At 40.3% G+C, this 14,400-nt stretch overlaps 1 protein-coding gene across 1 annotated transcript in view; it reads right to left on the bottom strand.

Moving 5' to 3' along the window:
* Positions 1-14,400, bottom strand: part of LOC122922917 (fibrocystin-like) — a gene marked incomplete at its 3' end in the record, with an annotated part of 234,407 nt that overhangs the window by 41,487 nt on the left and 178,520 nt on the right. The window contains exon 19 of the mRNA XM_044273686.1: positions 8,271-8,384. Coding sequence (XP_044129621.1) covers positions 8,271-8,384 — 114 coding nt within the window. The remainder of the gene's footprint in view (positions 1-8,270; positions 8,385-14,400) is intronic.

The raw sequence follows: 14,400 nt of genomic DNA, 5'->3' as shown, positions 1-14,400 counted from the left end.
ACAATCCCAAAGCACCTTTCTATCCATCAGCCTGCCCTAACTTTTTCAGCAGTTTGCTTTACAGTAGCTCTTTTGTGGGATTGGGCCAGACAATTCAGCCTTCTCTCCCCACAATGATCAATGAGCCTTTGGCATCCTTGGCCCTGATGGCAGTTTACCGGCTGTCCTTCCTTGGACCTCTTTTAGTAGGCACTTACCGCTACATACTAGGAACACCCTACAAGATGGGCCATTGTAAAGGTGAGTTTTTGTGTTTTTGTGTTTATTTGCATTTGTCACCTTGCGGCAGTACTATTGCTGCACTAATGGGGGTTCATTATTATAAATAGGGCAGCACTACTGGGGCACTATATGGGCCATGAGTTTAACTTGGGAGCACTATGGGGACATTACTACTACAGGCAGCACTAGAAGGGGGCATTTTTTATCTTATTACTTTTTTTCTACTGGTAGATATTATGGGCTTTATGGCTTTATTAAATATTATGGCTTTATTAATACTTCAGGCACTATAGAGTGACATCGGTATTAACAGTGGCTGTATAGGTGGGCATTATTACTTCTTTGGTATACTATGATGGCTTTATTACTACTGGGTACTTTATGGGTCACTGGTACTACTGGGGGCACTATAGTTATGCAAATTTACCACTGGAGCGCATTACAGACAGGCATAATTACTTATGTGGTATTATTACTTCTGGGGCATTATTGTGGGCTCTACTTTTACTGAGCCACTATATGGGAATTTATTACTACTGAGGGAATTAGGTGGGCTTTATTACTACTGGGGGATTATGCTTACTAGTGTGGAGACTACTATCTGGGCATTATTACTATTGGGGCACTGTAGAAACACTATTGCTACTAAGGGAACTCTGGGAGAAAACTACTGGTGAGACTTTTGGGAGCACTATTTTGTGGGGGCACTTTGGGAAAGTATCAGCTTAGCACAATTATTTTTGAGGGCACTATATGACAATAATTATTAGGCACTGTCTGTTTTGCGCTAGTATTTTCAGGGAAGGTCAAAATCTGTCTCTGTAGTATAGTATAGAGGAGCACAGTGGGTACAGTATTGGGCTGACAGGATGGGTTGTTATGAAGGTGGGGAGGATGATGGAAAAGTAGGATGTCTGTGTGTCAGACTCTACAGAGACCACATAGACTGACAGAAGCCATCATGAGTCTGGTCCAAATAAAGGAAATGAGGAAAGAAAACACGTATCAGAGAAAACATAACTTGATGAAAGAGGTAAGTGATGCAGTCAGGGGCATTGCTAGGGTCTCAAAAGATCTGGGGCCCAATTCTCTGAGTCGACCAAACGCACTCCCCCAACCAACCCCCCCCCCGCCCCCCCCCCCCCCCTCCTTCCCAGAAAACACTAGCACTGAAGACATTTTGCTGTACTTGCTATACGGCAGCACGTACCTCTCACATCCAGCGCCTCCAGGTGACGTCTCCTCTGATGTAGATCTTCTCTGTCATCATCTTCTCCATTTGGTTCGTACAACTTATCTCAGCCGCCTCGTCTCTGCAGAGTGTGACACACAGACATCTTCGCTTCCTCACATTTCTATCATCATCTCCCAACCTGGAGTCCCCACAGTGTTATCCTGCTGCCCGCTGTGCACTCCAATGCCCCCAGATACTATCCTGAAGGGAAATTAGTGCCCCCCATAGTAATTGTGCTCCTCATAGTCCCAACAATAGTAATACACTTCTAGAATGCTCTCATTAGTAATACTGCCCCCTACAGTGCCCCCAGCAGTGATAAAGCTCCCCAAGAATGCCTCCATTAGTAGAACAGCACTCCAGTATTAATAATGCCCTTACAGAGCCCCCAGTAGAAATAAGGCCCCCTATTGTTCCCCCAGTGGTAATAAAGCTCTCTACAGACCCCTCAGTAGTAATAATATATAAGTCCCTCCTATAGAGCCCCCATTAGTAATGTCCCCAGTATTTATATCGCCCCCTACTGTTATAATGCTCGCCCTGAAGTGTCCCCAGTATTTATAATGCCCCCTGCAGTGACCCATGTAGTTATATTCCTCCCTCCACCATAGAGTCCCATGTTAATACCATCAGACCGGAAGGACGGATCCGTCCTTCAGTTGTTTTGCAATGCGGCACTAACGCAAGTCAATGGGAATTAATGCCAGATCTGGCATTCCGGCGACTGATCAGGCATTTTGGACGGACATAATACTGCAGCATTCTGCGGTTTTATGTACGGCCAAAACGCCTGACAGTGACTGAACGGAAGGCCTACTGATGCAAACTGAACGGATTTCTATCCAGAATGGACACCCCATAACATCGAGAAATTGCTTCCAAATTACTTTTTAAAGCTAGGAAGTGTATTATTCAACACTGGGGAAGTAGTGCTGTACCCACGATCAAGGAATGGGAGAAGCTTATTAGAATTTCACTTGCTTGCGAGGAATTTCATCTGGTAAATAACAAGAAAAAATATAGATTTGCTAGAATATGTTAGAAATGGTTATTATAGTGACTTCCTCTGTAAAAAATGGGTATTATCATGAGTCGGGGTCAGGGGGCGGAGGTGAGAGAGAAAAGTCAGATATAAAAAAATATATATATTTGTATTTATTTTTTTCCTTGAGAGAAGCAGTCAACGAATACGGGTGGTGGGTGGGATATTAATTATTAAATGTTCCTAAATTAAAAGATTGTTAAAATTATTTTTGTATGTCAAAGAAATATAATAAGGATTTAATTAAAAAAAGAAAAAAAAAAAGAATGCATTGGGATATGCCAGATCAGTTCTTTTCCGGCATAGAGCCCTTTTGATGGAACTCTATGCCGGAAAAGAATAACGCTAGTGTGAAAGTACCCTAAATCACATTACCCCTCAACATTCAGTCCCATGTAAATAACATCACCCTTCCGCAGCCACCTCCAACATGCATTCCCATGTAAATAACATCACCAACTCAACTTTCAGTCCCATGTGAATAACATCACTCCACCCACTGTCCTATGTAAATAACTTTCCTCCCTTCAGCCCTAACATACAGTCCCAGTTAAATAACTACAACTCCCAACATTGCTCTGCCTCTCACACTGAGTAATCTACCCCTTCACTTACCTCTCCTCATGTACAGACCTCACCACAGCTTCTTCCCAGGACTTCTCTTCACTGCTGAGCCATCCTCTCCTGCCCTGTTGACATGATGGTGACATCATCGCAGGTCCTTTTCAGCTTCTGCATTAAGAACTGATCACATGGACTGTGATGTCATCACAGGTCCTTCAGCTCTTGCAGGGCATTAGATTCAATTGTATTGCCATCCTTAGGACAGCAATACAGTTGTATCTATCTGGCAAGCAGGACACTCGGGGCCTGAGACAAAACATCAGGGGCTCAGGCCCCTAATATTTTAACCTAGCAACGCCCCTTGATGCAGTATTCTCTTGTATGTTTGGTAGTGCTAAATGTAATTTAATGGGTCATTCAGTCATCCATTATAGGTCATTTTGACTGGAAGATTAGCACTGCATGCTGCGCTATTCTGTCAAATCTGAGAGAACTTCTGTCAGAGGCTTACAACAGAGCCTATCATTGTTTGCTTCCTTGGGGGCACTCGGTACGAACTTCTTGTCACTAGGGGATACTTGGTGTGAAAAGGTTGAGAACCATTGGTTTAGACATGTTAGTTTGGCCCTAGTCACAGTCATTCAGATTCGTACTCTTACCCTTTTTTCCTGCTTCTAACATATCACCCTCAAAACCGACTGTTTATTTGCGGCCTAATATATCCACCTCTGACAGATGCCTTTGTCACAATGTTATTTAAGGGATTATCTCATGACAAACATTTATCCCTAATCCATAGAACAGGGTAAGTGTCTGAACTACAGTATGTGGGTCCAACCACTGGAGCCCACACAGATCACAAAAACATGGCCCCGATATTTCCCTTTTTGAATGGTGGAAGTCATGCATGCACGTTGCCTCTCCATTCAATTCTTGGGACTCTTAGAAACAACAGAGCTGTGTACTTGACTCTGATCTCCTGCAGTCCCACAGAGCCGAATTAAACCTCAGTGCACGAGTGACCGCCAGTCCTTTCAAATGGGGGTAACATGGGGTGCCCATTCTCGTGATTGGTCCTGGACCCCAACAATCAGGCATCTCTAATCCTGAAGAGAAAGGATACAGTTAGTATTTGTCATGAGACATCCCCTTTAACTTCTCATGGTTTTAGTTTTATTGCTGATAAGTGTATATTATAAGACAACAGAAGTGATCAGATGTTTTTTAGATTACATGGAACTCGAACAGATTATAAAACATTTTGGTCACTGTAGATGCTGAAGATAGTGGAACAAATTTGCTAAGTTTGAGCTTTACAATGAATATAAACTGCACGGATTCGAAACTTCACATATTGGCACCACAGAAAAGGATGGTAATACAGAGTGGGCAGTACGGCATCCCCGATCCTCTCAGTTCACAGCAAAACTACCAGTAAGCGCTGGCTGAGTGAAACCATACAGCACATCACCAAGCGGAATAATGCTGTACTAGCTGTATAACCATTTATATTGGATTTGCCAGCAATTTTAGTATGGTTAATGCAGTTATGTTTTTGGTTGCTTCCAGCTGCACTAAATAGACATACAGTAGGATTTAGATTTTTTTGGGCAGTGCTGATCAATGGGCCCTGTACAAACACTTTAAATCACCCTTGGGCCCTAGTTCACACCTAGTCCTCTGATTCATTGTTCTTAGAGGTTTTGTTATGTGTTTGTTATGCATTATTTCATGAATTATTTTGAAATATTTTAAATTTTTTCATGAATTATCTGTTCTATTACATATCATGTAGATCATTTATGGTGACAAATTACAGAATAGAGTTGCCTTACTGCGAGGAAATGCTCGAACCCTAAATACTGTAGCATATTTATAACCGGGGAAGCATATCCTCCACATGTGATCCGTTGCTAACGGAAATCCCCAGCAAAAATTCATACAATGGAGGATGCCGGCAGCGGACCACATGTACCACAAAAACATCCTACACAAGATGAAATAACGTTTGGATGAAAATATAAGAGTAAATAGATCACTGCAAATGGTGCACCACACTAATATGCAACTGACAATACAAGGCTAAACCCTCACACTTATGTTAAAAAATGAGATTTTAACCAATATATTCCTGTCAGTCAACATATCAGAGCCCACGCACCCCGCCAAGGTATCTCAGTGTAGCGCGGGACCTACCGATAACCTACCTATCGTGTGTGAACACTGTCTGATAGGTGCCAAGGTCCGACTCACAGCCAAACTCCCACATACCTCCAAAGTAAGATCACCACCTATAACAAGCCATGTGACACAGGCTACCAGGTGCACTAGAATGTTACCAACGATAAGCGTACACACATTCAATACATATTAAAAAAAATAACAGAATAGAGTGTTCACACACTATAGGTAGTTTAGTGGTAGGTCCCCCACTACACTGAGATACCTTGACGCGGTGCGCGGGCTCCAATATGTTCCTGACAAGAATATATTGGCTAAAATTTCATTTTTTAACATCAGTGTGAGGGTTTAGCCTTGTATTGTCAGTTGCATATTAGTGTGGTGCACCATTTGCAGTGATCTAATTTATGGTGACCTCTAATAAATTTTAGATTATATATACAACTCTTAAGCACAATTTTCCATTTTTATATTGTTTATTATTGAAGCCCTAAAAGTAAAGGACATGAATACAGTTGCTCAACCGAGCATTTATCCATTTTATCCCTGGTTGAGCCTACCACATTTAAACTGTAACTTAAACAGAATGTTAGACATATTTGGAAATTTATTAAAAGGTAAAAACTAAAATTTTGCATGGACATAAGTATTCTGAACCTTTGCTATGACACTTGAAATTTAGCTCTGGGGGCCTCCCATTTCTCGTGATCATCTCTGAGATGTTTCTACACCTTTATTGGAGTCTACCTTTAGTAAATTTAGTTGATCGGAAATGATTTGAAAAGATACCCCACTGTCTTCATAAGGTCTCACAACTTAAAATGCATATCAGAGCAAAAACCTAGCCAAGAGAAGGAAAGAACTGCCTGTAGAGCTCAGAGACAGGATTGTGTAGAGGCACAGATCTGGAGAAAGGTACAAAACGTTTCTGCTGCACTGAAAGTTCCCAAGATCACAGTGGCCTCCATAATTCTTAAATGGAAGTTTGGAACAAGCAGGACACTTCCTAGAACTGGCCGCCCCACCAAACTAAGTAATCTGGGGAGAAGGCCCCTGACCAAGAACTTAAGGCCTACTATGACTGAGCTCCAAAGATCTTGTGTGTAGATGGGAGAAACTTTCAGAAGGTCAACCATCACTGCAGCATTCCACCAACCTGAGCTTCATGGAAGAGTGCCCAGAAATAAGCCTCTCTTCAGTAAAAGACATATGAAAAAGTGTGTAAAAAAAGAAAACTTAAAGGACATCCATGTACTGATAATACCAAGATCGAACTTTTTGGCCTCAATGCGAAGTGTCATGTCTGGAGTAAACTAGGCACTGCTCATTACCTGTCCAATACCATCTCTACAATGAAGCACGGTGGTGGCAGCATCATGCTGTGGGGCTGTTTTTTTAGCAGCTGAAACAGGGCGACTGGTCACTGTTGAGGGAAAGCTGAATGAAGCAAAGTACAGAAATATTCTTAATGAAAACTTGATTAAGAATGCTCCAGACCTCAGACTGGGTCGAAGGTCCACCTTCCCACAAGACAATGACCCTAAGCTAATAGCCAAGATAACACAGGAGTGGCTTAGGGACAACTCTGTGAATGTCCTTGAGTGTCCCAGCCAGAACACTGACTTGAACCAAATCGGACATCTCTGAAGAGACCTGGAAATAGTTGTCCGCTGATGGTCGGCATAAACCTGACAGAGCTTGAGAGGATTTGCAGATAAGAATGGCAGAAAACCCCCAAAGTCAGGTCTGCAAACCTTGTGGCATCATACCCAAGAAGACTGGAGGCTGTAATCACTGCCAAAGTTGCTTCAACTACCTTATTGAGCACCCATGGGGCATCCTCAAACGAAAGGTGGAAGAGAGCAAGGTCTCTAACATCCACCAGCCTCGTGATGTCTTCATGGAGGAATGGAAGAGGATTCCAGTGGCAACCTGTGAAGCTCTAGTGGACTCCATACCTAAGAGAGTTGGCCACACAAAATATTGACACTTTGGGCACAATTTGGCCATTTTCACTTAGGAGTGTACTCACTTTTGTTGCCAGCCGTCTAAACATTAATGGCTGTGTGTTGAGTTATTTTGAGGGCACACCAAATTTACACTGTTATACAAGCTGTGCACTGACTACTTTACATTGTATCAATGTGCCATATCTTCAATGTTGTCTCATGAAAAGATATAGTAAAATATTTACAAAAATGTGAGGGGTGTACTCAATTTGTGAGATACTATAAGTCCTGAAAAAAGGGTATGAATACTTATGTTAATGCAATGTTTTCGTTTTTCCTTTTCAATAAATTAGCAAAGATTTTGAACATTCTGTCTTTACTTGGCCATAATGGGGTATTGAGTGCAGATTGATGGAGAAACCTTTGAATCCTTTTTTTTTTTTTAGCACAAGGCTGCAACGTGACAAAATATAAAACAAGTAAAAGGGTCTAAAGACTTTCCGAATGCACTTTACCTGTACGAATTGTAATTTATTATAAGCCCAGAAAGTCTGGATCCTCTTATTGGCGTTTACTAACCTCTTGACCCAATGTCCCGTGTCAACGAAGCCAGGTCCTCTATATAGTCAATGCGATTAACATACTGACGTGTACCTTTCTAGGACTTATGTATGTCCCTTTAAGCAAACATGTGCAAGTGATAATATGCTCTTATTTGCATATCCGCTGTGTAGGAAATCAAGCACCGGGGCAACGTAGAGCAGTTTAAAATAGAGTAAGTGCTTAAGGGCTATTTTCAGCCAATCTCCCATTTGCTTCCTAATGCAATAATTATGCAAATGACACAACTACAGTCAGGCAAACACTAGCTACAATATAAAAAAAATTAAATAAAACATGAGCATAGGTTTTCAAATATGCTTCATCCTGTCATAAAAAAAGAAAGCCGAGCCCATGCAGATAGTTTATAATATACTCCCAAGTCATCAGGCTAGCAGTAATTTGGGCTTTGAGTGCTACCGTATTGGCTTTGTCAAGCAGACTGTCTATTAGGAGTGAATTTTTTGTTTTCTATTACCAATGACTCCAGGGGACACGTGTAGACCAGTGAGACGATCGCAATGGACCCCTGTAGATGTACGTAGCAAAATCTGGATTCTCCGCTCCCTTTGTAGAGGCTGTTGAGATGTCCCTGTGGAACAAGCAGAATATAGAGACTAGAATATTTTTGAAATTCAAAAAAAATACTCTGGGCCTTGTTCTTTTTAAAACTTTTTTTTATAGCATCAACATATTTTGTAGTGTTGTTTAGGGACCCATACAACAGGACCTTGGAAAGTATTTACCAATTTATTGCACTATTTTTCCTAAAAATAAAAACAAAAATAAACTACCTTCCTACAGACGAAAATGTTGTACGGGTTCCTTGACATACAGCCAAAAAATCTGAAGAGGTTTTGAGGAGTTTTGCCCATATAGTATGGTTTAGCATCCAATGGTTGCATGTCTATCTTTTTTATGTTTACAGTAAAATATATCTCCCTTGTAATGTCACTTCCTCTGTAGAAATGTATGTGAAAAAAGCACTGGTAAAAAACACCATGCGCACAATGCACATGCTTTTTTTCTTAAGTTGAAATAAAAAAAATTGGAGGTCTATGGGAGAAAATAAAAATAGGTATTGAGGGTAAAACATTAGACTTGAAAAAAAAAAAGTGTCACTGGCTCAAAATTAAAAAACACATGCAAGGGGAAAAAAAATGCCACTACAAAAAAGTTAAAAAATTAAATAAAACAAAAAATGCCTGTTTACTATAAATCCATATATTACGTATGTGTGTGTATATATATATATATATATATATATATATATATATATATATTACCACATGGGTAAATACATTTTTCCCTTTTTTTTTATATTTCTGGGAATGCTGTCCATTTTTCCATAAAATATATATTTCCACATCCTAATGTACATTTCAAAGATAGTGGGACTGTGGGCCCAGGAGATGTGCCCCCAAGTCGACCTTTAAACCCACCTTGACCCCACAATCAAGGAGAATCCGTTTAAACATTGGTTGCTGCCTCAGAAGAACCAGAGCAATAGTCAAGTTTTAAGTTAAGCAATGAACAGAGTAAAAAAGAATAAAACGATGGTAGTTTTTTTTATGCTTTCCGCCATTTTGAAAAATTCATATATAATGTATAAATGTATGTACCCTGCCAATAATCTGCAACTCCTTCCATTCCAAAAAAAGCCTCACATAGGGAATAGTTTATTTCAACCCTAAAGGAGTTTCCAGCATTTCTAAAAAAAATAAAAAAATTGCACCCCAGCCCCAGCCAATGGTGCCTGTCTAGAAAACCTGCAGTACTGCATCACCTGCTCACCACTGCTCCGTTCTGGCTCCCTGCCTCTCTTTACTTGTTTTCCGGTTCCTGCCTTGTAAATTTCCAGATGGATGGGGTCACCTGCCCTGCTCAAGCCAATGACTGGCCTCGGGCATTGATGTGTCCCAAAGCAGGGATGTGCCACTTGAGAACATGACAGCACTGGGGCCAGTCATTGGCTGCAGCGGCGCACGTGATCCTATCCATCTGAGGACTGGAAGACGAGTGAAGAGAGGCAGGGAGCCAGAACGGAGCGGCAGGGAGCAAGTGAGTATGAATTGTTTCCACAGGTACAGCAGTTAAAATTAAAAAAGGTAAAAAAAAAAAAAAAAAGCTTGACAACTGCTTTAGGAATGCAGTATTTTCTGTTTTTGCTGGGGTTTTTTATTGATCCATTTCAAAAGTCATAGCTTTTGCTTTTTTTTTTTTGTCAACATAGCAAGAAGGTTAATTTTTGTGGGATGAGTTTTTCTATGGCACCACTTGGGGTTACATACGATATAACTGAGCTGTTATCAATTCTTTATGGTCGAAATGGAAACAACCTCCACTATTCTATTAAAAAAAAAAATCTATGTTGTGTCTATCCCTATGCAGCATAAATAAAATGTTACCTTTACTCTGTGAGTCAGTAGAATTACAGAGATGTATATTGTGTTTTTTTAATACTTTGTACAATATACTTTAGAAGAAACAAAACTAATTTTGAGTCACCATATTCTGTAACCCATTCGCTTTTTCCATCGATAGAGCTGTGTAAGGTTTCAGTTTATTTAATTTTTTAGGGACAAGTAGTTAATTGCGCCATGTACCCATATACTTATGGGGTACATTTAGATAGTTTTATGTTTTACTACTTTTGCACAAAAAAATAACTTTTGTTTTTGTTTCGCCATATTCTAGGATCCATAACGTTTTTTTAATTTTCCATCAATGAAGCTGAGTGGGAGCTTGTTTTTTTACAGGACAAGCTGTAGTTTTTACTGGTACCATTTTGATGTACGGTACATTACTTTTTGACCACTTCTTATTTGTTTTTTGGTGACTCTGGATAAAAAAAATAGCAGTTCCATATTTTTCTGTTTTATGGCATTTACAGACCATTACAGAAGACATGAGTTGATTCTTCGGGTCAGTGCAATTACGGTATATAGCTTTTTTAGGGTTTACTACTGCACAATAGAAACACTTGAGACAATTTGTGTAACTGCATACCAGTAACATTTTTGTTTTTCTACAGCTGTGTAAGGCTTGATTTTTTAAGGAATAAGGACTCATGCATACGGCCGTTTTGGTCCACATATGATCCGCATTATTTGCAGATCAGATGCAGACCCATTTAGTTCAATGGGGCCACAAAAGATGCAGACATCCGTAAGGCCTCTTTCAGACGGGCGTCCCGGATTTGCTCCAGATGCGTCCCAGGTGCATTGCTGGAAACTGCAGTTGCGTTGTTCCGTTTTTTCAGCGAGAGTGCAATGCATTTTGCACACGCATGATAAAAAACTGAATGTGGTACCCAGACCCGAATCCGGACTTCTTCACTGAAGTTCAGGTTTGGGTTTGGTGTTGTGTAGATGTTATAATTTTCCCTCATAACATGGTTATAAAGGAAAATAATAGCATACTTAATACAGAATGATTAGTAAAATGTTGCTTGATGGGTTAAAAAATATAAAAAAATTATCTCACCTTATCCACTTAATCGTACAGTCGGCATCGTCTTCTTTCTTCTTCTTTGAGGACCTGCAAAAGGACCATTGATGACGTAATCTCACTCACCATGTGGTGACGTCAGCGCAGGTCCTGCTAAATGAAGATAGAAGATCCTTCTATCTTCATTCAGCAGGACCTGCGCTGACGTCACTGAGGTCACCACGTGGTTAATGAGATTACGTCATCAAAGGTCCTTTTGCAGGTCCTCAAAGAAGAAGAAAGAAGACGATGCCGGCTGCGCGATCAAGTGGATGAGGTGAGTAATTTTTTTATTGTTTTTTAACCCCTCCAGCCCTATTGTACTATGCATTCTGTATTAAGAATGCAATTATTTTCCCTTATAACCATGTTATAACGGAAAATAATACAGTAAATTGACTTTTATCAATTTACTAACATCATCTCCTAGCAACCATGCGTGAAAATCGCATTGCATCCGCACTTGCTTGCGATTTTCACGCAGCCCCATTCATTTCTATGGGGCCTGCATTGCGTGAAAAATGCAGAATATAGAGCATGCTGCGATTTTCACGCAAGTGATGCGTGAAAATCACCGTTCATCTGCACAGCCCCGTGAAGTGAATGGGTCCGGATTCAGTGCGGGTGCAATGCGTTCACCTCACGCATTGCACCTGCGCAAAATTCTCACCCGAGTGAAAGGGGCCTAAGTCTGTTCCACAGCCCCGTAAAAAATAGAACTTATCCTATTCTTGCCCATTTTGCGGATAAGGATAGTACATTTCTGCAGAAAAAAATAAAAAAGCTGCGGGCTCTTGGCCAGTATATGTATTTTGCGGACCACGGAAACGGTCGTGTGCAGGAGTCCCATGCCATAGTTAGTATTATTACCATTTTGTGGTACATACAACTTTTCAATCACTTTTTATTTTGTTTTCCTGGAGTCATGATCAATACAAACTGTAATTTTGACATTGGTTTTTCCTTCTTTATTTTTTTTTATAAAGTTCACCATGTGGATTAAATATGATAACTTTATACTTTGGGTACAAAAGTGGCAATCTCAATGTTCTCAATCTCAAGCCTCTAATATAACCTCTTTTTTCTTAAAAATAAAAATGTTTTTGACATTTTTTTACACTTAAAGGGGTAGTCTCACTTCAGCAGGTGGCATTTATCCTGTAGAGAAAGTAACTACAAGGCACTTACTAATCTATTGTTATTATTCATATTGCTTCCTTTGAGGGCAAGACAATTTTTTTCATCACATTATACACTGCTTGTTTCCATGGTTACAGACCATCCTGCAATCCTTCAGTGGTGGCCGTGCTTGCAAACTATTGACCGTGGCCGGGACCGTGGGAGGAAATACGTAACAAAAAAAGATGAAGTCCAGCTCACAGTGTCTCTGTCTTCTACAGATCAGGACGCTGATGTTATTTTTTTAATTTAGTTTTTCCTTCTCCGTCTTCGAGGAGCCACAATTAGTGGCTAAGGGCTTGTTTTTTGAAGGATAAGTTGTATATTTCAATGGCACAGTTTTTTTGACCATAGCTTGTATTTAAAATGAGGAAAGAATTATTTGTGGGGGTGATATTTGGGGGAAAAAAAGGCAATTCCTCCTAGGTGTTTTGGGGTTTTCTTTATGGGACGTTCACTGTGCACTAGAAATGATATGCCTGCCTTATTCTGCAGGTCAGTACGATAACTGCAATACAATATTTATATAGGTTTTATTTTGTTTATCTACTTTTTAAAAAATTAAAACCTTTGAAAAAAAAATATTTCCATCGTGTTTTTTCTGACAGCCATAACTTTTTTTATATTTCTACAGAGTTGTATAAGAGCTTGTTCTTTGATGGGTGAACAGTAGTTTTTATTGGTATCATTTTGGGGTTCGCATGACTTTTCGGATCACTTTTAGTCAATTTTTGAGGGGAGAATAATGGAATCCATTACATGATTTACTGTGCAGTAAAAATATTTTCAATAGTTTGGGCATTTTGGGACACAGCAATATGCATTATATTTATATATGTAAACTGGGGAAAGGGGTTGATTTGAATTTTATTTTTTATATTTTTTTAAAACTTTTTTTAACTTTTTCATTTTTTTTAAGTCCCCCTTAAACATGTGATCAACTGACTGTTTCTCCCATAGACTGAAATGATTTAGCTATCACTATGTTCCCACAGCCAAGCCTCTGTAGGAACATCGTTGTGGTAAGCAACTGTAGCAGGCTCGAGGGCTACCACAGCAACCAAGAGAGCCATCTGGGCCCTGGGAGTAAAGCACTCCCAGGGAAAGCCACCTTAGATGCCGTGGTCACAACTGACCACATAATCAAAGGGGGCTAAATGACCAGGATCAGCATCATCGCTGATCCAAGTTATTGAGGCTAGGTGCGGTCTGTTCGTCACATCACACTACGATATAACTGTACATCAGAGTACATGTAAGGGTTAAATCAGCTCTACAGGCAATTACTTTCCCAACCACTTCAAAACTGGAATCAGTGGTGTAGAAATCCAAACTATGTCAAAATGTCATTTAACATACATATTTCTTCACTAGATACTGGGTTCCAGATGGACATTCTCTTGGCCTACTCCAGGAGTTTTTCTAGAGTACACATTGTACATACATCGCAAATGGGAAGGCCGGGTTCACATCACACTTTTCCCATCCATTTCAAGGGAACCTGTCATCACCTTTATGCTGCCCATACTAAAGGCAGAATAAAGCAGAGACAGGTGAGTTGATTTCAGCGGTCTGTCATTTATAAGTTAAAAGTAAGTGGTTGCCGAGAACCAACATCACAATCATTGCAGACTAGTCCTGGAAAAGAGTCCCGGCCACCTGAGAAGAGTCATGGTTATTCATGAATTCCTGCTCTCCTGCCCACCTGCTGATGACTGACAGTCTTCTACCTAGTTTTCTCCCTTTCTCTCTAGGAGAGAACTGCCAATCATCAGCAGATGGGCGAGAGAGCAGGAGATTATGAATAACCAGGACTCTTAGGTAGATTTGACTCTTTTTAAGGCCTGGGCTGCAATGATTATGATGCTGGTTCTCAGCAACCACTGACTTTTGGCTCATGAGTGACACCGCGCTGACATCAGCATTTCTGTCACTATTTT

This window comes from Bufo gargarizans, unplaced genomic scaffold (genome assembly GCF_014858855.1).
Source record: "Bufo gargarizans isolate SCDJY-AF-19 unplaced genomic scaffold, ASM1485885v1 original_scaffold_1056_pilon, whole genome shotgun sequence".
Taxonomy (NCBI): domain Eukaryota; kingdom Metazoa; phylum Chordata; class Amphibia; order Anura; family Bufonidae; genus Bufo; species Bufo gargarizans.
Note: the sequence above shows the minus strand (reverse complement) of the source record. Positions and strands in the feature narration are given on the sequence as shown.